This window comes from Dendrobates tinctorius, unplaced genomic scaffold (genome assembly GCF_039654945.1).
Source record: "Dendrobates tinctorius isolate UK_male_01 unplaced genomic scaffold, ASM3965494v1 ptg000046l, whole genome shotgun sequence".
NCBI lineage: Eukaryota > Metazoa > Chordata > Amphibia > Anura > Dendrobatidae > Dendrobates > Dendrobates tinctorius.
Window position 1 is genome coordinate 15,232,018 of NW_027361714.1, and position 23,490 is coordinate 15,255,507.

General features: G+C 45.4%; 1 protein-coding gene across 1 annotated transcript in view; it reads right to left on the reverse strand.

Moving 5' to 3' along the window:
• The window catches only part of ECT2L (epithelial cell transforming 2 like), a 111,835-nt gene that overhangs the window by 4,361 nt on the left and 83,984 nt on the right, over nt 1–23,490 (reverse strand). The window contains exons 17-21 of the mRNA XM_073575716.1: nt 23,159–23,232; nt 15,435–15,591; nt 15,051–15,116; nt 5,253–5,341; nt 690–862 (exon numbers count right to left, since the gene is read on the reverse strand). Coding sequence (XP_073431817.1) covers nt 690–862; nt 5,253–5,341; nt 15,051–15,116; nt 15,435–15,591; nt 23,159–23,232 — 559 coding nt within the window. The remainder of the gene's footprint in view (nt 1–689; nt 863–5,252; nt 5,342–15,050; nt 15,117–15,434; nt 15,592–23,158; nt 23,233–23,490) is intronic.

A 23,490-nucleotide genomic window follows, 5' to 3' on the forward strand; every position in this document is an offset into this window, starting at 1 on the left:
TGAGCCATGCATACCAGGACAGCGACGGAGGAGCTACGCATACCAGAACAGCGGCGGGGGGAACCACGCATACCAGGACAGCGACGAGGGAGCCACGCATACCACGACAGGGATGAGGGGACAATGCATACCCGGCTTATACTCGAGTCAATAAGCTTACCCAGTTTTTCGTGACAAAATTAGGTGCCTCGGCTTATACTCGAGTATATACGGTACCTTAAATTTTCCAGCTGGCTTGATTTATATGTATTTGCTTTAAAATTACTGTTACTAATAAACAGCTATGCGCACACAGTTTTTCCAGGAGGTTTTGGGGCAGAAGCTTGAAATTCTTCTCAAATATTCAAAACTTAAAGAAAAAAAAAAAATGGTGTTTCTGCTCCGCTTGTGCTCTGAGATTTCTCCGTCTTTTCCAGTGTACAAAAGAAGTGACTTTTACCAAAAGATATTTTTTAAAACTTTGAATAGAACTAATCTTTTCTTCTGGGAATATAGTCAGAATTTTTAAGGTCAAGAGAAGACAACTCCATCGAGTTCATTTTATAACCTAACATTTTATATTAACTTTAATGTTTGAAAATATTACCAAAACTAGAAAAATAATGAAAATAGGATATAAAGTGTATGTGTCAAAATGTGTAGTAGTTAAAATAAGAGAATGAACAGAAGGCGGGTGTATTCCAACTTACATTTTGTATCTGGATTGTCTTCCACAAGTAACCTTGGCAGAGATACTGAGGCCATAAACTGGTAGGACGTCTTTGATGTGTGACTGAAAGGTGCATAGGAAATGTGCCGACTGGAAATCACTAGTGCATCGTTGAAGAGATAGAGACTCAAGTCACTGATGTGCTCATAGATCCTGTGTAAACATAGGGAACGTCAACACAAAGTAGGCTGAACCATTATTATACTCAATTTTAATCATGGCTGCACAATTAATATCTACATGGTTGGTAAATTTAGAAAATTGGAAACGTATGAGATTTGTTAGAATTAGTGATGAGCGAACATGCTGGGATGAGGTGTTATCCAACAATACTCGGGTGCTAACCTAGTGACTTCAGAATACCGTACTCGAAAAATCTGTTCCGAAACCCCGCACCCACACGTGATGGCTGTCGAACAGCTGCAAGATATGCAGACATCACGCTTTCACTGGTACCGGAGGTCCGCTGCCTCGGAGTAACCCTTGACTCTGCCCTGTCCTTCAAACCGCACATCCAAGCTCTCTCCACCTCCTGCCGCCTCCAGCTCAAAAATATTTCCAGAATCCATCCCTTCATCAACCCTCACTCTACTAAAATGCTTGTGCATGCCCTCAGCTCTTGTCTCGACTACTGCAACATCCTTTTCTGTGGCCTCCCTGCTAACACCCTCGCACCTCTCCAGTCCATCCTTAACTCTGCTGCCCGACTAATTCATCTCTCCTCGCTACTCCTCCTCTTCTCCCCTCTGCAAATCTCTTCACTAGCTTCCATTCCCTCAGCGTATCCAATTCAAATTACTAATACTGACCTACAAGGCCATCTATAACCTGTCTCCTCCATATGGAATACAAAACTAGAAGGATACAACTTATTTGCTAGAAACAGACTTGATAAACGAGGAGGGGGTGTCGCATTGTATGTTAGAAACGCGTATATCTGCACAGAGATTGAAGCTTCAGAGACTGGGAGTTCTGTGGAAACTTTGGGTAAGAATACAAGGACAGAACAATGGAAAGGACACCATTGTAGGCATTTACTACAGACCGCCTGTGCAAGCTGAAGGTATGGATGAACTCTTTGAGGAGGTAAAAGTGGCTGGGATCCTAGGAGGTAGCGACCATGCTATTTTAGAATTTTGGATAACTAGAGGAGGAAGACCTGTGAAGACTCAGACGTCAAGGTTAGATTTCAGAAAGGCAGATTTTAAGGGATTCAGAAAGAGAATTGGAGGGATCCAATGGCTGGATATCCTTAAAGACAAAAATGTCCAGGAAGGATGGGAAATCTTGAAAAATGAAATTCTCAAAGCACAATTGTTAACAATTCCGAAAAGAGGGAAGAATAGGAAGCATTTAAGGAAACCAGGATGGATGAACACAGAACTTAAGCACATGCTAAAAAAGGAAGAAAAAAATGTTTATAAAATGGAAAGAGGGAGGCATATCTAAAGAAGAATATAATGCTGTCTGCAGAACCTGCAGGGCACAAATCAGATTATCTAAAGCTGACAATGAATTGAGGCTTGCAAGAGATGTCAAAAGCAATAATAAAGGATTTTGGGGATATGTCAAAAGTAAAAGAAAAGTCAAAGATGCTATAGGATTTTTACAGGATGAAAATGATGAAATGGTAAGACAGGATGTTGAGAAGGCTGAACTTTTAAATTCCTATTTTGCATCTGTTTTCTCTCAGAAAGGAAATGTAACATCAACTGTTCTTCACTGTCCTATTAAGGGAATAGAAGAATACAGGATATCTATAAACAGAAAGATAGTGAGGAAACACTTAGCTAACCTAAATTAATTCAAGTCTCCAGGTCCAGATGAATTACACCCCAGAGTACTGAAGGAGATAGCAGAAGAAATTTTTGAACCCCTCTCCATAATCTTTGAAAATTTTTGGAGAACAGGACAAGTCCCAGAAGACTGGAGAAGAGAAAATGTTGTTCCTATGTTCAAAAAGGGGAAGAAGGTGGACCCAGGCAACTATAGGCCGGTGAGTCTCACTTCTCTACCAGGAAAGATCATTGAACAAATTAGTAAACAACATGTATGTCAGTACCTGGATAAGAATGAAGTGATTAAACAGAGTCAGCATGGGTTTGTAACTAATAAGTCATGTCAGACTAACTTAATTTCCTTCTATGACGGAATCACTGATTGGGTGGATCAAGGAAATGCTGTAGATATAGTATATCTTGACTTCAGCAAAGCATTTGACAAAGTATCTCATACAATCCTTATTGAAAAAATGACTAAGTATGGAATGGACAAGGCAACTGTTAGGTGGATTCATAACTGGCTTAGTGATCGGTGGTAGTAAATGGCTGCACATCCAGTTGGAAGAATGTCTCAAGTGGGGTACCACAGGGCTCTTTCCTGGGCCCTGTATTGTTCAACATCTTTATCAATGATTTAGATGAAGGAATTGAGGGTAAACTGATTAAATTTGCTGATGACACAAAGCTAGGAGGGATAGCTAATACTAGAGAAGAGAGAGAGAGGATTCAAAAAGATATAAATAAACTGGAGAAGTGGGCAGCAACTAACAGAATGGTTTTTAACAGGGAAAAATGCAAAGTACTACATCTGGGCAATAAAAATGAAAAAAGCATACACAGAATGGAAGAGATAGGCCTAAGCAACAGCACATGTGAAAAAGACTTGAGTATACTAATAGATCACAGACTGAATATGAGTCAACAGTGTGATGCAGCAGCAAAAAAGGCAAATGCAATTCTAGGATGTATTAACAGAAGCATACAGTCTAGATCACGTCAAGTCATTATTTCCCTCTACTCCTCTTTGGTCAGACCTCATCTGGAATATTGTGCCCACTTTTGGGCACCACATTTTAAAAAAGACATCAACAAACTGGAGCAAGTTCAGAAAAGAGCAACCAGAATGGTGACCGGTCTGCAAACCCTGTCTTATGAGGAAAGGTTGCAGGATTTGGGATTGTTTAGTTTGCAAAAGAGAAGACTGAGAGGAGACTTAATAGCTGTCTACAAATATCTAAAGAGCTGTCACATTGTAGAAGGATCAACTTTATTCTCATTTGCACAAGGAAAGACTAGAAGCAATGGGATGAAACTGAATGGGAGGAGACACAGATTAGATATTAGAAAAAACTTTTTGACAGCGTAATCAAGGAGTGGAACAAGCTGCCACGAGAAGTGGTGAGTTCTCCTTCAATGGAAGTCTTCAAACAGGCTGGACAGACATCTGACTGGGATGATTTAGCGAATCCTGCTTTGAGCAGGGGGTTGGACCAGATGGCCCAGGAGGTCCCTTCCAACTCTACGATTCTATGATTCTATGTCTCTGAACTAATCTCCCGATACCTTCCCTCACGTAATCTCCGGTCATCCCAAGACCTCCTTCTCTCCTCCACACTTATTCGCTCCTCACCCAATCGCCTCCAAGACTTCTCCCGAATAGCCCCCATACTCTGGAATTCTTTGCCCAAACACGTTCGGCTATCAACCACACTCGGATCCTTCAGACGGAACCTGAAAACACACCTCTTCAGGAAAGCCTACAGCCTGCAATGATCCCCACTGCCCCCTCACCACTACTGGAGCTACCGCCTCAACCAACACCGGAACTGCTGCAACCCCCCAACCTACTGTCTCCTTCCCCACCATCCTGTAGAATGTAAGCCCGAAAGGGCAGGGTCCTCTCTCCCCTATGTATCAGTCTGTGAGCGAAAGCGAACCTGAAGCACTGTGAAATACCTAAAATAACAGTATATACTCACTCCTCCATGGGTCCAGCTCCATGCTGCTCCTCAGATCTAGGTGTTTGGGCTGCAGTGGTGACCTCACTTTGACAGCGTGCATCACTGTTCTAGCTAATAAGCAAGATACATGGCATGAGTCTCTATAGTTAGTGATTAGCTGCAGTGCTGATGCATGCTCTCAAGATGACATCACTACTGTAGCCCAAGCAGCCAGATCCAAGTCACGTCGGGGAGTAAGTCCTGGTCCAGGGGAGGGCATTGGGGGTCCATTTTCTTGAAAATGGAAAACCCCTTTAAGCACGTCATTATATAGATAAATATTCTCACTACTTTTCTTCTCATTATCCAAATTTGAAAAGCAATGAAAAAAAAATGTTAGTTGCCATTGCTGATGTGTTTTGCAAGTGTGTATTCAGAATGGATTGACGTGACAAACAATTACTGGCAAGATGAAGGAAATCCAACTACTGTTAGCAGATCTGGTCCTTAAATATGTGTTTCATGTATGTTAGGAATGGCAAATCATTTCCAGATTATGATAACACTTCTTAATTACTAAAATGATCACTTTGACCAAACAAGCATGATACTAGAAGCATTTAGCTAGCGAAAGAAAGATTGGATTCCATGGCGTAAAGATTTATGCTAGTTTCAGACACATATAGTGCTCTCTGCTGGTTTCCATTGTCATCCCCCCTAAAAACAGGATTTTGACAGGGTGCTCAGAGGAAAGCCCTGGCCTCGGGAGGGACTACATTGTATTGTGGCATGCCACTATCAGAGACAAGCTTGTGACAGTACCTCAGGGATGCACTTATGTCTTCATTGACACATCTCAGTAGAGCCACATCTTGCACATGTATTAGATGTCTATTTGCTTCCATCAGGTTCTGGGGAATAAGAAATAAATAGCATTTCAACAAATGTGTAAACTAATCACCATTATGGATGGTCATAGAGGTTCCTGAACTTAAATTTTAATGCTAAACCAGTAAAGGGAACCTGTCCACAGGTTTTTGCTATGTAATCTGAGTGCAGCATAGTGTACGGGGCAGAGAGCTTGATTCCAATGATGTATCACTTACTGGGCTGCTTGGTGCAGTTTTTATAAAACCAGGGTTTTATCAGCAGAAGATTATCACTAGAGGACTAGTTGTCTCATGCCATGTAGTCCTCCTGCTCTGTGTATCCCCGCCCCTATAACAGATAAGCAGCTTTATTGCCAATGTACAGTGTACACAGAAAGCTGTCAATCAGGAGAGGGGGCAGGGCTTTACAGAGCTCAGCATACAGAGGGCTGCTAAATTTACAGCAGAGAAAACTGTGATTTTATCTGCAGCAAGCAGCCCAATAAGTGACACATCTCTGGAATTAGCATCTCTTCCCCTATGTGATGGTGCTCTCAGGTTCCCTTTAATTGTGGTTGAGGAATTTATTGAATACCCTCTTTTGAAGCTTTGTATTAACAATTCCGTGTTCTCCTTTTCTATTATTCAAGATGGCTGCAGCGCTTCTCAGAATAATTGAGATATTGAATATCATGCTCTGCTGCTAATTTAACTTAAGGAGATATTTCCATGAAAGGCTTTAATCTCTCTTCCTAGATGCCACTTGGAGCTTTCACCCTCTGTTCCTGATGTTACTTGCAGCTTCTGCTCTCTAACCTCTCTTCCTGGTGTTACTTGCAGGTTCCTCTCTCTCTCTTCCTGATGTTACTTGCAGGTTCCTCTCTCTGATCTCTCTTCCTGATGTTACTTGCAGGTTCCTCTCTCTTCCTGATGTTACTTGTAGGTTCCACTCTCTGATCTCTCTTCCTGATGCTATTTGCAGGTTCCTCTCTCTGATCTCTCTTCCTGATGTTACTTGCAGGTTCCTTTCTCTGATCTCTCTTCCTGATGTTACTTGCAGGTTCCTTTCTCTGATATCTCTTCCTGTTACTAGTAAATTCCCATCTCTTCCTGATGTCACTTGCAGCTACCCCTCTCTGATCTCTCTTCCTGGTGTTACTTGCAGGTTCCTCTCTCTCTCATCTCTCTTCCTGATGTTACTTGCAGGTTCCTCTCTCTCTCTTCCTGATGTTACTTGCAGGTTCCTCCCTCTGATCTCTCTTCCTGATGTTACTTGTAGGTTACACTCTCTGATCTCTCTTCCTGATTTTACTTGCAGCTTCCACTCTCTGATCTCTCTTCCTGATGTTACTTGCAGCTTCCACTCTCTGATCTCTCTTCCTGATGTTACATGTAGGTTCCTCTCTCTTATCTCTCTTCCTGATGTTACTTGCAGGTTCCTCTCTCTCTCTTCCTGATGTTACTTGTAGGTTCCACTCTCTGATCTCTCTTCCTGATTTTACTTGCAGCTTCCACTCTCTGATCTCTCTTCCAGATGTTACTTGCAGGTTCCACTCTCTGATCTCTCTTCCTGATTTTACTTGCAGCTTCCACTCTCTGATCTCTCTTCCTGATGTTACTTGCAGCTTCCACTCTCTGATCTCTCTTCCTGATGTTACATGTAGGTTCCTCTCTCTTATCTCTCTTCCTGATGTTACTTGCAGGTTCCTCTCTCTCTCTTCCTGATGTTACTTGTAGGTTCCACTCTCTGATCTCTCTTCCTGATTTTACTTGCAGCTTCCACTCTCTGATCTCTCTTCCAGATGTTACTTGCAGGTTCCACTCTCTGATCTCTCTTCCTGATTTTACTTGCAGCTTCCACTCTCTGATCTCTCTTCCTGATGTTACTTGCAGCTTCTACTCTCTGATCTCTCTTCCTGATGTTACTTGTAGGTTCCACACTCTGATCTCTCTTCCTGATGTTACTTGCAGCTTCCACTCTCTGACCTCTCTTCCTGATGTTACTTGCAGCTTCCACTCTCTGATCTCTCTTCCTAAATTTACTTGCAGGTTCCTTTCTCTGATCTCTCTTCCTGATGTTACTTGCAGGTTCCTCTCTCTGATATCTATTCCTGAAGTTACTAGTAAATTCCCATCTCGTCCTGATGTCGCTTGCAGCTGCCTCTCTCTGATCTCTCTTCCTGGTGTTACTTGCAGGTTCCTCTCTCTCTCTTCCTGATGTTACTTGTAGGTTCCTCTCTCTCATCTCTCTTCCTGATGTTACTTGCAGGTTCCTCTCTCTCTCTTCCTGATGTTACTTGGAGGTTCCTCTCTCTGATCTCTCTTCCTGATTTTAATTGCAGCTTCCACTCTCTGATCTCTCTTCCTGATTTTACTTGCAGCTTCCACTCTCTGATCTCTCTTCCTGATGTTACTTGTAGGTTCCACTCTCTTATCTCTCTTCCTGATGTTACTTGCAGGTTCCTCTCTCTTCCTGATGTTACTTGTAGGTTACACTCTCTGATCTCTCTTCCTGATGTTACTTGTAGGTTCCACTCTCTGATCTCTCTTCCTGATTTTACTTGCAGCTTCCACTCTCTGATCTCTCTTCCTGATTTTACTTGCAGCTTCCACTCTCTGATCTCTCTTCCTGATTTTACTTGCAGCTTCCACTCTCTGATCTCTCTTCCAGATGTTACTTGCAGGTTCCACTCTCTGATCTCTCTTCCTGATTTTACTTGCAGCTTCCACTCTCTGATCTCTCTTCCTGATGTTACTTGCAGATTCAACTCTCTGATATTTCTTCCTGATTTTACTTGCAGCTTCCACTCTCTGATCTCTCTTCCTGATTTTACTTGCAGCTTCCACTCTCTGATCTCTCTTCCTGATTTTACTTGCAGCTTCCACTCTCTGATCTCTCTTCCTGATGTTACTTGTAGGTTCCACTCTTGATCTCTCTTCCTGATGTTACTTGCAGCTTCCACTCTCTGATCTCTCTTCCTAAATTTACTTGCAGGTTCCTCTCTCTGATCTCTCTTTCTGATGTTACTTGCAGGTTCCTCTCTCTGATCTCTCTTCCTAAATTTACTTGCAGGTTCCTTTCTCTGATCTCTCTTCCTGATGTTACTAGTAAATCCCCATCTCGTCCTGATGTCACTTGCAGCTGCCCCTCTCTGATCTCTCTTCCTGGTGTTACTTGCAGGTTCCTCTCTCTCTCTTCCTGATTTTACATGTAGGTTCCTCTCTCTCATCTTTCTTCCTGATGTTACTTGCAGGTTCTTCTCTCTCTCTTTCTGATGTTACTTGTAGGTTCCTCTCTCTGATCTCTCTTCCTGATTTTACATGCAGCTTCCACTCTCTGATCTCTCTTACTGATTTTACTTGCAGCATCGACTCTCTGATCTCTCTTCCTGATGTTACTTGTAGGTTCCACTCTCTTATCTCTCTTCCTGATGTTACTTGCAGGTTCCTCCCTATGATCTCTCTTCCTGATGTTACTTGTAGGTTCCACTCTCTGATCTCTCTTCCTGATTTTACTTGCAGCTTCCACTCTCTGATCTCTCTTCCAGAGATTACATGCAGCTGCCCCTCTCTAAATCTCTTTTCCTGATGTCACTTGCAGATGATTCTCTCTGGCTTCCACCTGAGGTCACCCATAGCTTCCCCTCTCTGTTCTCTCTTCCTAGGTTACTTGCAGTTTCTCCTCTTGAGCTCTGTTCATGATATCCCTTTCAGTTTCGGCTCTTTGACTCTCTTCCTGATAGTACTTGTAGCCTCCCCCTCCCGGATGTATTTTCCAGAGATCACTTCCAGTTTTCTTTCTCTGATCTTTCTTCCTGAGGTCAGGAAACAGGAAGAACAACGAATGGCTATTTAAGATCTGTTTTCCATAGACTTCAATGTTAGCAAAACAGATCCAGTTGAAATATTTTTTTTCCAGGTAAACAAAAAAGTTGTGTCTGCCCAATCTTTTGTCACTGGATTGCTGCTGGATCCATGGCTATGGTTGATTACTGGATATGTGAACTTGGTTTTATATAGACGTGCCAGGACTGCATTTGAATAAAATGGCTCCTTGTCTTCATCCTTTACACTACACAGGGGCACCCGTCTGGGTTGTCCCCTTGTCACCCATATTGTTTGCCTTAGCGATTGAAACTTTTGCTCTTATACTGTGATCAGATGTGATCTAAAAATGAGTGGCCCATGAATCTGGTGAAGATCGTCCAGCATTGTATGTGGATGACCTCCTATAATCCTGGTATATCTATTAAAAAAAAAACTATAGAGTTGATAGATACCTTTGGATCATAGTCAGATCTTCTGATTAACTCAGCTAAATCCGTTTTGATGTACCCATCTAGATCTGGTTTGCTTAACTCTACTATATATGGTTTAAGGGTAGTCTTCGAATTTAAGCACCTAGGCATCATAGCCACATGTAGCACACCTGCTATGATATCGCTTAATGTTTTACCACCTCTCTCTTCTGTTAAGAATAAATTTAAGCTATGGAACTCATTACCAATCTCAGTGGCCGGTAGAATAAGTCTTATTAACATTACTATACAGCCAATGTGTTTGTACATATTACAGCTTATCTTCACACCAGTCTCGCATTCCTTCTTTCCTTCTTTAGATTCCATGTTTATATCCTTTATATGGGGTCCTTCTAGATCAAAATTACAATTTTCTATGCTGCAGCACCCTAGGATTGTTGCTGCTATGGCCGTGCCTAATATGTTCTTATATTATCTACATTAATTGGGCAGCTTAAACACCTGGGTCCATGGCTAATAGTGGGTTCTGGTGCTCTTAAGACCCCTGAATGCTACATTGTAGACTGCTTAACTATAGAGCACTTACAACCTGTGCCAAAATTCCCTGGTAGTGTGAAGCCAGATTGCCCTATAAACAGGGTAGCCTAGAAGGTCTGAGTGGAAACCAAGAAAATATTTAGATGGTTGGGTACCCCTCTGGAAACTCTGTTATGGAGGCATGTAGGCCTTAACCAAATTGCAATATTTCAAGACTTCCTGTAGTGCGAGAATAATGGGATAAAAACAGTAAGTTATTTGATGGAATCAGGGTTCTTTTGGGTAACTTCAAATTCATTTTCAATTGGCCAATACACATTTTTTCTAGATGCCTTAAAATTTTTCATATTTTTAATGCACAATTTCCAGAGCCTCGTACTTCTTTTTCACTAATCCCCTTTATTAGTATTATCACATCTCGCGTAGTCTAGTTTCCAGGTTATTTTTCTACATCAACCAATGATTAATTTCCCGTTATAGATAAATGGAGAGCAAAAATCCCATCTTACAAGGTAATTTGTCAGCAGTATCAACTATATGGGGATGTAGGTCATAGGAAGCTGAATAAAATAGTACTTTGTATCTGCAATCAGATGTCTTATTCCAGAGAAATTCTAATTTTTCTTATATGTAAAGTAGCTGTTAAGATCTATGGTCCAGACACTGATCTGAATGAGAATCTGCTTCAAGAGAATCTTTGAAATTAAAAGAGGAGTTACCAGTGTGAGACATGTAATGACTGACACTGATCTTATAAACACACAGATCTGCAGTGAGATCAGTACAACAGAGATAATACAGTAAAACAGAGCTAACACAGTAGAATAGAACTATCACAGTACGGCAGAGCTAACACAGTATTGCCGAGCTAACATAGTACAGCAGAGCTGTGTGTGATTATGTCCTCTCCTAGTTCATCAGCTTTCATTTCGCAGGCAGCCATTGTAGGGGAAGGGCAGTACATCAGAGCTCATAGCACTGTGACAGGACAACTGCAAATGTGCTTGCTGTGTTTGTAATTAGACAAGGTTCAATTTTGCTGTACTGGGTTGATTATAATCAGACACAGGTCTGCAGCAGATCTGACATCACTATGAGAGGACAGCTGCTGCTGCAAATGTGTTTGCAATTAAACAAAGTTCACTTCTGCTTTAGTGTCTCAGCTCAGCTGTACTGTGTCAGGTTGGCTGTACTGTGTTAATTCTCAATGCAGAACAGTGTGTGATTGTGAGAGCAAAGTGTCAGCCATTACATGTCTTACATTGGTAATGCCACTTTCATTTAAAATAAGCTCTGAAAGAAGATTGTCACGCAGATCAGTGTCCTGACTATAGATCTTATTATCTCCTTTACATATAAGAAAACATGGATATTTCTGGAGAAAGGCATCAGATCGCAGATATCAAGGTATAATTTTATTCCACTTTCTATGACCTGCATGCCCATATGGACGGCTTAGGAGGGATAATCCTACTGACAGATTCCCTGTAACAGAGGATCAGATTCCAGATCTCTTGGAATCTCATTTTTATGTTTCATCAATAGTGAATGATAAGCTAATGCAGTTATATATCAGCCATCAAAAAGCTATTTAACTCTTCCAATGATACACAAAATAAGGATCAACAATGCAGAACAGCTGCACTAAAAATAGGCTGAACTAGATGGACAGAAGGTCTTCCATCAGCCTTCAAAACTATGTTAGTATGTATGTTAAAATGAGTAGTTTGACAGATCCTCTCGGCCCAAAGTATGGCACTCTATAAGCAGATTTCTGGAATCTGATTTGGGACTGTAAGCTATTCAGTCTTTCTGGGGGGAATTATCTATGTGATCATTGAAATGCTGATCTCATTGTTATGCCTTTTTTTGGTATTTTGGATGAAGAAATGTGTCCTCACTATGTTCAAACCTTTGTGAATTATTTATGGCAAGGAAGACCATAGCCATACAATGGATAGTCACACGTCCACCTAAAAAATACACATGACTGAACATGGTGAATGTTATAGTGGCAATGGCATATGAATACTTTGTATATAAACATAGGCAATGCACAGCTAATTTTGATAAAGTCTGGGGTTCTCCATTAATATCTTACTTCCCCCAGGTCCTATCTGGTCCTATAAGAGATACTTTAGGAATTCTTTGTTAACTATTCTCTTCTATGAGAGGAACTTTCATTGACTTGTCTCAAGACAGCGGCCGCTGACTACAATTGTCATCACACTTGCCTGGTCTCGCTGATCGCAGGAGGACTGGGCAACCATGATGACCCTTGTAGTTAGCACTAGACACAGATGGCAGCTGCTGACTAGAACTGTCATCACACTCGCCTGGTCTCGCTGATTGCAGGAGGACTGGGCAACCATGATGACCCTTGTAGTTAGCACTAGACACCGATGGCAGCTGCTGACTAGAACTGTCATTACACTCGCCTGGTCTCGCTGATCGCAGGAGGACTGGGCAACCATGATGACCCTTGTCGTTAGCACTAGACACAGATGGCAGCTGCTGACTAGAACTGTCATCACACTCGCCTGGTCTCGCTGATCGCAGGAGGACTGAGCAACCATGATGACCCTTGTAGTTAGCACTAGACACAGATGGCAGCTGCTGACTAGAACTGTCATCACACTCGCCTGGTCTCGCTGATCGCAGGAGGACTGGGCAACCATGATGACCCTTTTAGTTAGCACTAGACACCGATGGCAGCTGCTGACTAGAACTGTCATCACACTCGCCTGGTCTCGCTGATCGCAGGAGGACTGGGCAACCATGATGACCCTTGTAGTTAGCACTAGACACCGATGGCAGCTGCTGACTAGAACGGTCATCACACTCGCCTGGTCTCGCTGATCGCAGGAGGACTGGGCAACCATGATGACCCTTGTAGTTAGCACTAGACACAGATGGCAGCTGCTGACTAGAACTGTCATCAGACTCACCTGGTCTTGCTGATCACAGGGCGACAATGATGAGAGTAGGATCAGAATCCGGCGCCGGGGAACAGCACAAACAGTACCACTGATTCTTAGACGGTATGTGTCACACTGGTGACGTATGGATGTCATCTGTGTGTCATCCGTCTGCACGTGTGCGGGATGTTTTGCGGTCTGTGCTGCTGGTTAAAAACAGACAAGTCAGTGTGTTTTGTCCACGAACACATGGTCCGTGGGAACCCCCTTGACATGTGCAGAGACCCATTGATCTGAATTGGTCTACCTATGTAAAGGTCTCCAAGTACGGATGGAAACTATCACTAGAGACAGTGATGTGTGAAGGAGGCCTTAGGCTAGTTTCACACTTGCTTTTTTTTGCAGCGCGTTTTTCCCGCAAAAAAACGCATTGAAAAAACGCATACATAAGCATACAACTGCTGCGTTTTTTTCAAGCATTTTTATGAGCATGCATGAAAAAAACGCAGCGTTTTTATGCGTTTGTATGCGTTTTTAGCGCGTTTTTACCGCGTTTGCGTTTTTTTCCAACATTTTTAGGTGGCCCCTCACACTACCCAAACCATGACTTTACTAACCCTAACCCTGACCCTAACCCTAACCCTGACCCTAACCCTAACCCTGACCCTAACCCTTAACCAAATCATACTTAACCCTAACCCAAACCCTAAACCCTAACTAACCCTAACCCTAACCCTAACCCTGACCCTAACCCTAACCCTAACCCTGACCCTAACCCTGACCCTAACCCTTAACAAAACCATACTTAACCCTAACCCTGACCCTAACCCTAACCCTAATCCTGACCCTAACCCTGACCCTAACCCTAACCCTAACCCTGACCCTAACCAAAACCATACTTAACCCTAATCCTGACCCTAACCCTGACCCTAATCCTTAACAAAACCATACTTAACCCTAATCCTGACCCTAACCCTGACCCTAACCCTAACCCTAACCCTGACCCTAACCCTAACCCTGACCCTAACCCTTAACAAAACCATACTTAACCCTAATCCTGACCCTAACCCTGACCCTAATCCTTAACAAAACCATACTTAACCCTAATCCTGACCCTAACCCTGACCCTAACCCTAACCCTAACCCTGACCCTAACCCTAACCCTAACCCTGACCCTAACCCTTAACAAAACCATACTTAACCCTAATCCTGACCCTAACCATGACCCTAATCCTTAACAAAACCATACTTAACCCTGACCCTAACCCTAACCCTAACCCTGACCCTGACCATAACCCTAACCCTAAACCCCCTTAACTAACCCTAACTCTAACCCAAACCCCTAAATTCCATGGTTTAAAAAAAAAAACGCATATGCAAAAAAACGCATACATGAGCATGCCAGTGCGCACATATGCGCATCCATAGGCTATAATGGCCATTTTTAGCGCAAAACGTGCGCATATGTGCGCATGCGCTTTTTTGCAGGGCCAAAAAATGCAACATGCTGCGTCTGGAAAATCCAATCGCACACCCCAAAAAAACGCAGCGCATGAAAATCGCATACATGCGCTGACCAGTGCGCAGGTATGCGCACCCATGTTAAATATAGGGGAAAAAACGCATGCGCAGGTGTGCGTTTTTTTCCAGCGCTAAAAAACGCAAATGTGAAACCAGCCTTAGAAAGTTAAGCCTCACCATGCTATCACATAACATAATGCTGGTTACCATATCGGATATAATATTATGGTATTTTCCTTCTTTTACCTTTGTGCTCTTGTGCTGACATGCATGTGTAATATCCATGTATCAGTGTCAGGTATTTACTGTATTGTAGAAATCTCTACAAATTGTTCCTCCTGATGTATTTCATTTTATACATGCAAAATTAGGTTGTATTGTTAATTACTCTTTAAAAAAAACAATAAAAGTTTAAAAACAGTTACAAAATTAGCTCTGTGCCTACAAAGATTTACATTGCAAACAAGTCAGATGGCACAGTGATTGGGAATGAATGGCTGCTTTGCTGCTACTTACTGGGCATCCCTGAATCGTCTTCTGTACGTTGGTCAGCTCTGTGTCCTTCTCCAGACTTGCCTTCAGCTAGTAAATAAAAAGAATCAGGATAAGTCCAGAAGGAGCGGCCGGATCGCGGCTACAAACTCCAGCAGCAATTATGTGCCGCTGCATTGATCAGTAAACAATCACCAGATCGCACCGCATGATTGCTGCTGGAGTTTGTGGCCATGTTGTGCCTGCATCGGGCCGTGACCTGGCCGCTCCATCTGGTCTTACCCGCAATGTTAATGTGGAAATCAAAAATTAGATGTCAATAAATATTAGGAATGTAATATAAAAGTAAAAAAATAATAACTATCTGTTGTCATGTCAGTCTTTTCATAGTAACATACTCATGCCGACCTGTCCGATGTAATCCTTGTATCGCTTCAGCTGCAGTATCACAGCATTTAGGTCCTCACGATCTGAATGTTCTGGAGGAGTATGTAGGCGGAGAGCGTACAAGAGATTCACGTATTCTTCAAAGCGGGTGGACGGAAAAAGAAACAGCTCCTGTAAACTAGAAATGGACAAGTTATTGGAAGAGATATTTCTGATCTGACGTCGTGTAAAGGAAATGTATTGCCTGTAATATTTGTAATATATAAAACCAGGTATTTCCAATTTGTTGAATTTTTTGGATGGTAGATTATTGTATTATTTTCTGCACATGATCATGTGGCAGCCTTATAGCTTGAGCAATACTATACTATATAGCTATACTATACTTGATTTATGAAATAAAAATTAAAACGACGTTTACGCTTTACATTTTCACCTTATATGGGCTGAAATTGCACAGGTTAAAGGGGAGGTGCTGACTTATTATATGGCAAACTGTCCGAAGAATAGGTCATCAATATCCGCTGTCTTCAGATCCTTCCCTATTGACAAGAAGCGCAGCCCAGCTCATATTGTAGGCGGAATAGGAATAATGACTAGGAGCTGAGCTGCCCTTCTCTGCACTGGACACTATGTCCTTCCCGTCACCACCAGAGCTAAAATGGAGATTTTTGTGTACTCACCGTAAAATCTCTTTCTCTTAGCCTTTAATTGGGGGACACAGAACCTTGGGTGTTATGCTGCTGTCCACTAGGAGGCGACACTATGCATAATCTGAAAAAGATTAACTTTGGCTCCTCCTCTGCAGTATACACCCCTGGACGGCGTCAGCCTTCTCCAGTTTTGTGCCAAAGCATAAGGAGGAACGTAACCAAATAACATAACCATGCCTGTAAGAAGGCTACTATGTACGAGCTCAAAGAACAATATGAGAACTCAACAGGAAACAACGGCCCGTAAGGGCAACAGGGTGGGAGCTGTGTCCCCCAATTAAAGGCTAAGAGAAAGAGATTTTACGGTGAGTACACAAAAATCTCCTTTACTCTGTCGCCTAATTGGGGGACACAGAAACTTGGGATGTCCCAAAGCAGTCCCTGGGTGGGAAGCAGTGGACGAATATTGTGCTGACAGTCCCCTAGACTTGGGGTACTGCCTCCTGCAGAACCAGTCTACCCAGGCTCGCATCCGCTGAGGACTGGGTATGAACACTGTAGTGTTTCGTAAACGTGTGTAGGCTAGTCCAAGTGGCCGCCTTGCACACTTGTTGTGCCGAAGCCTGATACCGAATGGCCCAGGAGGCCCCTACTGCCCGTGTAGAGTGTGCCGTGATACCGGCCGGAAGAGGGGAACTGTTAAGTCAGTAGGCCTCATGTATGGTGGACTTGATCCACCTGGCAAGGGTAGCCTTGGAAGCCGGCAACCCCTTGCGACTACCTTCCAGAAGAATGAAGAGGGAATCAGATTTCCGGAAAGGTGCAGTCCTGAACACGTAAATCCGCAATGCTCTGACGAGGTCAAGCGTATGCAGAGCCTTCTCCACTCTATGAACCGGAACCGGGCAAAGGGAAGGCAGTGAAATCTCTTCATTAAGGTGAAAGTTGGACACATCCTTCGGAAGGAAGGATGGTACCGTGCGGAGAACCACCTTGTCCAGGTGAAAGGCTAGGAAAGGCCGTCTGCAGGAAAGTGCTGACAATTCCGACACTCTGTGTAACGAGGTGATCGCCACTAGAAAAACCACTTTCTGAGACAGAATGGAGAGTGGAACTCCTCTAAGAGGTTCGAAGGGTGGAGCTTGCAATGCTGTCAGGACCAGATTGAGGTCCCACGTATCCAGCGGACGTTTGTAGGGAGGAACCAATCAGGAAACTCCCTGGATGAAAGTCCTTACTTGCGGTTTAATAGCAATGCGCTTTTGAAAAAGGACTGAAAGCGCCGACACCTGACTCTTAAGCGAACTTAAGGATAGCTTGGCATCTAGGCCCGATTGAAGAAAACCTAGTACCTTCGGGAGGGAATAAGGGAGTGGGACTTGTCCATGAGATTCGCACCAAGAAAAGAAAGCTCTCCAGGTACGATAATAGAGCTTGGCGGAGGCAGGCTTCCTTGCCTTGATCATAGTTGCAATGACTGCCGGTGAAAAACCTGCCTGGGTTAGAATCCAGGTTTCAAGGGCCATGCCGTCAAATTGAGAGCCCCTGAATTCTGGTGGAAGAACGGACCTTGAGACAGAAGGTCGTGACGGTCGGGTAGACGCCAGGGGGCGTCTGCCGTAAGTTGGACGATGTCGGCGTACCAAGTACGTCTGGGCCAGTCTGGCGCGATGAGGATGGTCGGAACTCCCTATTGCTTGATCTTCCTCACGACCCTGGCGATTAGGGGGAGGGGTGGAAAAATGTACAGGAGTCGGAACTGGGACCAGTCCTGGATCAGGGCATCCGCTCCGAGCGACCGCGGGTCGTGTGTCCTGGCCATGAAATTGGGAACCTTGGTATTGAGATGGGATGCCATTAGGTCCACATCCGGGGTTCCCCAGCGTTGACAGATCTGGTAAAAAATCTCGGGATGGAGAGACCACTCCCCCGAGTCCATTGCTTGCCTGCTGAGGAAGTCGGCTTCCCAGTTTTCTACACCCGGAATGTGTACCGCAGAAAGTACCGACCTTGTGTCTTCCTCCCAGCGGAGGATATGAGCCACTTCTCTCATCGCCTGGGCGCTGCGGGTCCCGCCTTGGTGGTTCACGTATGCCACAGCCGTGGCATTGTCCGACTGTATCCGTATGTGCGAGGCTGCAAGCAAGTGATGAAATGCTCTCAGTGCCAAGAGAATGGCCCTGATTTCCAGAACATTGATAGGCAATGTCACTTCCCTCGGTGACCACTTGCCCTGTGCCCTGTGATGTAGGTGCACCGCCCCCCAGCCTGTCAGGCTTGCATCGGTAGTCAGGATCTTCCATTGTCCTGAGAGGAATGGCTTCCCTCGTGTAAGCGAGTTTGGTTTGAGCCACCAATGCAGGGACCTCCTGGTTGATGACGTCAACCTGAACTCCCTGTCGAGGGAGAGAGGATTCCTGTCCCAAGATCTGAGTATGGCTAGTTGAAGGACCCTGAGGTGAAACTGGGCAAATGGCACTGCCTCTATTGCTGCTGCCATCCTGCCGAGGATTCTCATGGCAAACCGGAGAGATCGAGGAGGACTGCGAAGGAGTGTGCGAACTCCCAGACGGATGGCCAGTGTCTTGTCCTTGGGAAGGAGCACCAGGCCCCTGGCGGTGTCGAATACCATTCCCAGGAATGTTAGAGTCCGAGTTGGGATGGTCGACGATTTCTGTAGGTTGACTAGCCATCCCAGGCGACTCAGAGTGTCTAGAGTGATTGAGACACTGACCTCGCAGTCTTTGAAAGTGGGAGACTTGACGAGGAGGTCGTCCAGGTACGGGACGACTAGGATGCCTCTTGAGTGCAGGACGTCCATGGTGGCCGCCATGACTTTGGTGAACGTTCTTGGAGCCGTGGCGAGTCCGAACGGAAGGGCGACAAACTGGTAGTGGTTTTGGTTGACCGCGAACCTGAGAAACCTTTGGTGGGCGGGAGCAATTGGTATGTGGAGATACGCATCCTGTATGTCTATGGAGGCGAGGTATTCTCCCTGCTCCATGGATGCAATGATGGACCGGAGGGACTCCATGCGGAAATGACGGACCCGTACGTAATTGTTGAGCTGTTTTAGGTCCAGTATGGGTCGGACGCCGCCTCCTTTCTTGGGGACTACGAACAAATTTGAGTAGAATTCTCGGAATCTCTCGTTCGCGGGAACCGGCACCACAACTCCTGATTGAAGGAGAGAGGAAACCGCTTGGTGGAAAACACGAGCCTTTTCTGGTGGTGTTGGAGGAACAGAAAGGAAGAACCGGTTCGGTGGAACGGAAGTGAACTCTATCTTGTATCCGGAAGACACTATTTCCCTGACCCACCTGTCTTCTGTAATAGGCAGCCAGACTTGCTGAAAGAGTAAAAGTCGGCCGCCTACTGGTGGGGTGTCTTCCGGAGGTCTCGAGTCATGATGAAGTGAAGTTCTGAGGTTTTCCTCCCTTGGGTTTCGCTTGGCCTGCTTTCGACTGCCAAGCCCTGTCCGGTCGCTGCTGCGTCCGTGGGTTGTCTCTGCGTGGAGAACGGTTGCGGTTTTGCACTGGGCGCGAAACGGACCAGCCCGAGGAATTCCGAAAGGATCGGAATCGCGTCTGGTTTCTTCGTTTAAACGTGCGTTTCGGTTTTAGTTGAGGGAGAGAGGTACTCTTACCCCCAGTGGCATTGGCTATCATGGTGTCCAACATTTCGCCGAAAAGTCTTCCAGTAAAATACGGAAGTCGCGTGAGGGACTTCTTTGAGGCCGCATCCGCTTTCCATTCTCGCAGCCAGAGGATGCGTCGGATCGTGATGGCGTTTGATGCTATTCCCGCTACACCTCTGGCGGAATCCAGGGCTGCATGAATCATGTAGTCTGCTACCACTGCCATCTGGACCGCTTGGTCCGAGAGTTCAGGATTTGAAGCCTGAAGACCCTCCTGTAGTTTTTTGGCCCAAGCCAGGATGGCCTTGGCTGCCCAAACTGAAGCAAACGCAGGGCCCAGAGAGGCGCCTGCCGCTTCGAAAATAGAACGAGCCATGCGTTCTACTTGCCGGTCTGCTGCGTCCCTGAGGGTTGAGCTATCCGGCAGAGAGAGTAAAGTCTGCGCTGCTAGCCTAGAAACCGGAGGGTCCACTTCAGGTGGATCTGTCCATTGTTTGGTGTCTTTCTGTGGGAAGGGGTACTTCGCTTCCAAATATTTGCGATTAGCGAATTTTTTGTCAGGCTGCGCAAACTGTTTGGTAAGTATTTTCTCAAACTCATCGTGATTAGGGAAGACCTTAGGTGGTTTTTGAACACTTTCGAAGCAAATCCTATGTTCTGGGACTTCCGGGGGCGACTCTGGAATTTTTAGCACCCGATGAATGGCAGAAATTATGTCCTCAACTAGCGCTGTATTGCTAGGGGGAGAAGGTACCACGGACCTGACCGTTTCATTAGCTGAGTCGGAGTCACAGATGCCCTCCGAATCCTGTGCCTCGCTAAGGTGATCCCTGGAGGGCGACCTGGGGCGGGGGTCTTCTGTGGTGGGGGATCCCTGTGGTAAATTGCACTGTCTGTCTGTGGCAGGGGGCTGCCCAGGAGACCTGGAATGACGCTGTCTCTCCCTAGAGGGGGACGACCTTGTGCTATAGTGCGACTCAGGTGATCGAGACCTGTGGGTCCGCTTACGTCTGTGAGAGTCGGAAGCAGCATGTTCCTGAGACAAGCTGTCCATTTGCTGTGTACCGTCCATAGCCGGGGCCCGACTCTGCAGAGCTTGCAGTAATGTAGCAGTTAGGTTGTCTATGGACTGTGACATAGACTGAGACATCTGAGTTGCCCATTCCGGCGTGGCCTGTGACACTGAAGCGTCAGTAGGGACTCCCTGGGGTTCTGACCCAGAGTTCTGGATGCAGTCCCGGCAGTGCGGATACGTGCTGCCACTAGGGAGCGTGGCTTTGCAGGCTGTACAGAATGCATAGAAACATTCCTGCCTGGTTCTCTTCCTTGAGCCCGGCATAGTGCACAGAGGCTGGCTATAAGGGATCGTACAGGGGTGGCTACGCAGAGGGAACCCACAAAAAGCCTTATAGGAAGTATAGATTCACAGCTGAGTAATGAGAACCCAGCTGTGAGCTTACCCCACCGGTGTGCCCCTAGGTCCAGCGCCGACAGATCCCAGTTCTGTGCCCCCCGGAGACCGCTATGATGCTCCTCTCCTGGATCTCATCCAGAAAAAATGGCCACCGGGGCTCTGAGGAGAGGGAGGAGGGGGCGGAGAGCTGAAAAGGGCGCGCTCGGCTGTGTAAAAAACGCGCCCTTTCTGCCTCAATCCGCCCCTTCTATGACACTCCAGCGTGTCATTTTGGTCATCCGGGGGGTGGGCCGGGGGGCGGGGAAAAGGCGGCGGCTTCAGCTAGGCCGAAGCCGCGGCCTAAATTAGAAGCCTGATGCCCAGGAGGGCTCCAGAGCGGCGCGGTAGTCCGGGGGGGCGGATTTGTACCAGACCCCCCCAGAATGGTCAACTGGATAGCGGTGGGGGTAGCAGGGGTAGCGGTTTTTGTATGGGGGGCCCCTGAAGCGCTATGGAGCCGCTGCTGTTGCAGAGACAGGGACGCAGAAAAGCCCTGTCTCTGCTGTGCCATCCAGTCCGCACCCTCCCCCGGCCCCAACAGGATCCCTCAGCCAGCCTGGGGTCCCTGGAAGCTGCGAAATGCTGCCTGATCTCCGACCCTACCTGAGGCGTCTCAACCTAATACCCCTTGCGGGGGATTAGGGAGGGTGCGTCTGCCACCGTCAGGGGGTCTTCATCCTCGCCTCAACCTCAACCCAGACCCCTTAAAGGGGTTGGGGAAGGAGGGGGGTCTCGACCTCGAACCAGGACCCGAGGGACTGGGGAGGGAGCGACATGGGGAAAAAACCACCTTGACCTCAACCGGGTACCCCTAATAGGGGACCGAGGAGGGAGCCATGCCGGGAGTCTCGCTGGAGACCCACTTTTCTTCATCTGTATTTTGAAAAAAAGGAAAAAAAAAAAACGGAAGAAAAAAGGTGTACCTCCTTGCGACACTAAGCAAAAACTGGAGAAGGCTGACGCCGTCCAGGGGTGTATACTGCAGAGGAGGAGCCAAAGTTAATCTTTTTCAGATTATGCATAGTGTCGCCTCCTAGTGGACAGCAGCATAACACCCAAGGTTCTGTGTCCCCCAATTAGGCGACAGAGTAAACTGCTGATTACTGGTGGGGCCAAGATTCACACCCTCATTAATGTGATATTGATGACCTACACACAAGATAGGTGTGGACTACCTTTTTTTTACTATTAAAAACTGCATTGAAAATGCATAATTTTTCACCGATTATTGAAGAGTCTACATATAGACACTGGTGATGGGCGAATGTGCTCAGATAAGCGACCATGCTCGGGTGCTAACCGAGTGTCTTTGACATGCTCGAATAATATGTTGGAGTCCCCGCGCCTGCATGTCATGATGCAGCACATGTAGGGATTTCCTGTTTGTTACACAATCTCTGTATGTGTTGCGGTTGTCGACCCGCCACAAGACATGTTGGCGCGGGGACGCCAACATATTATTCAAGCACGCTGTAGACACTTTCTTTGTACACAAGCATATTCGGATGACACCTTATCCGAGCATATTCGCTCATCACTAATAGACACTTTTTAACATTTTTTTTTTAAATTGTACCATGGTTTGGACAATGCTTTTCTTCTGCAGGTTTTTACCAAGACTTCTCTGGGGGGTCTAAATGTGACACGGTGTAGGAAATATGTGCTGTAAACTTAGGCTATCCAATGTAAAGATGTGCCAAACAGCATGAACTTCTCTGATACAATTTGGACATATTAAGACTACTTACCGTATGTTTTCAGCCATAAATTGGAAAGTATTGATACATTTGCTCTTGTGTGTGTAGTCAGTGAATAGCATACAAGACACAGATTCAGAACAGGTTATTATTATGTATGCACTCACATTCTGTAAGCCTGACAACAGGTCACATTTCAGGGAGGTGAAAAATGTGCATGATGTCCAGTTTACTTCAGTGCCTAAACCTAACTCCTGGGACCCAAAATTACGTATATAATGCCTATTTTCCTGGTATTTACTGACCTTATCATTTGTGTTAAGACTGTTTTATCATGCCTTTTTAAGAAAGCTCTGAATGTTGGCATGGCTTCTCGGCACTATAGTGAAGGAAAAAACATGGTTTTAGTTACAGGTATATTTCTATACACCATATAGAACGATCCTTGTGAGGGTCCTTCATCAAGACTTATGTTTGTAAATAACAGGGGTCCCTCATTTGGAACAGACTCTATGAGTCATAGTACACTACTGCTCCCCAAATAGTGACTCTCAAGAAATGGCGAATAATCTGAAGACCACCAGGAACAGACACAGATAGAAGATGACCTCTGTTCAAGAACAATATATGGGCTCTT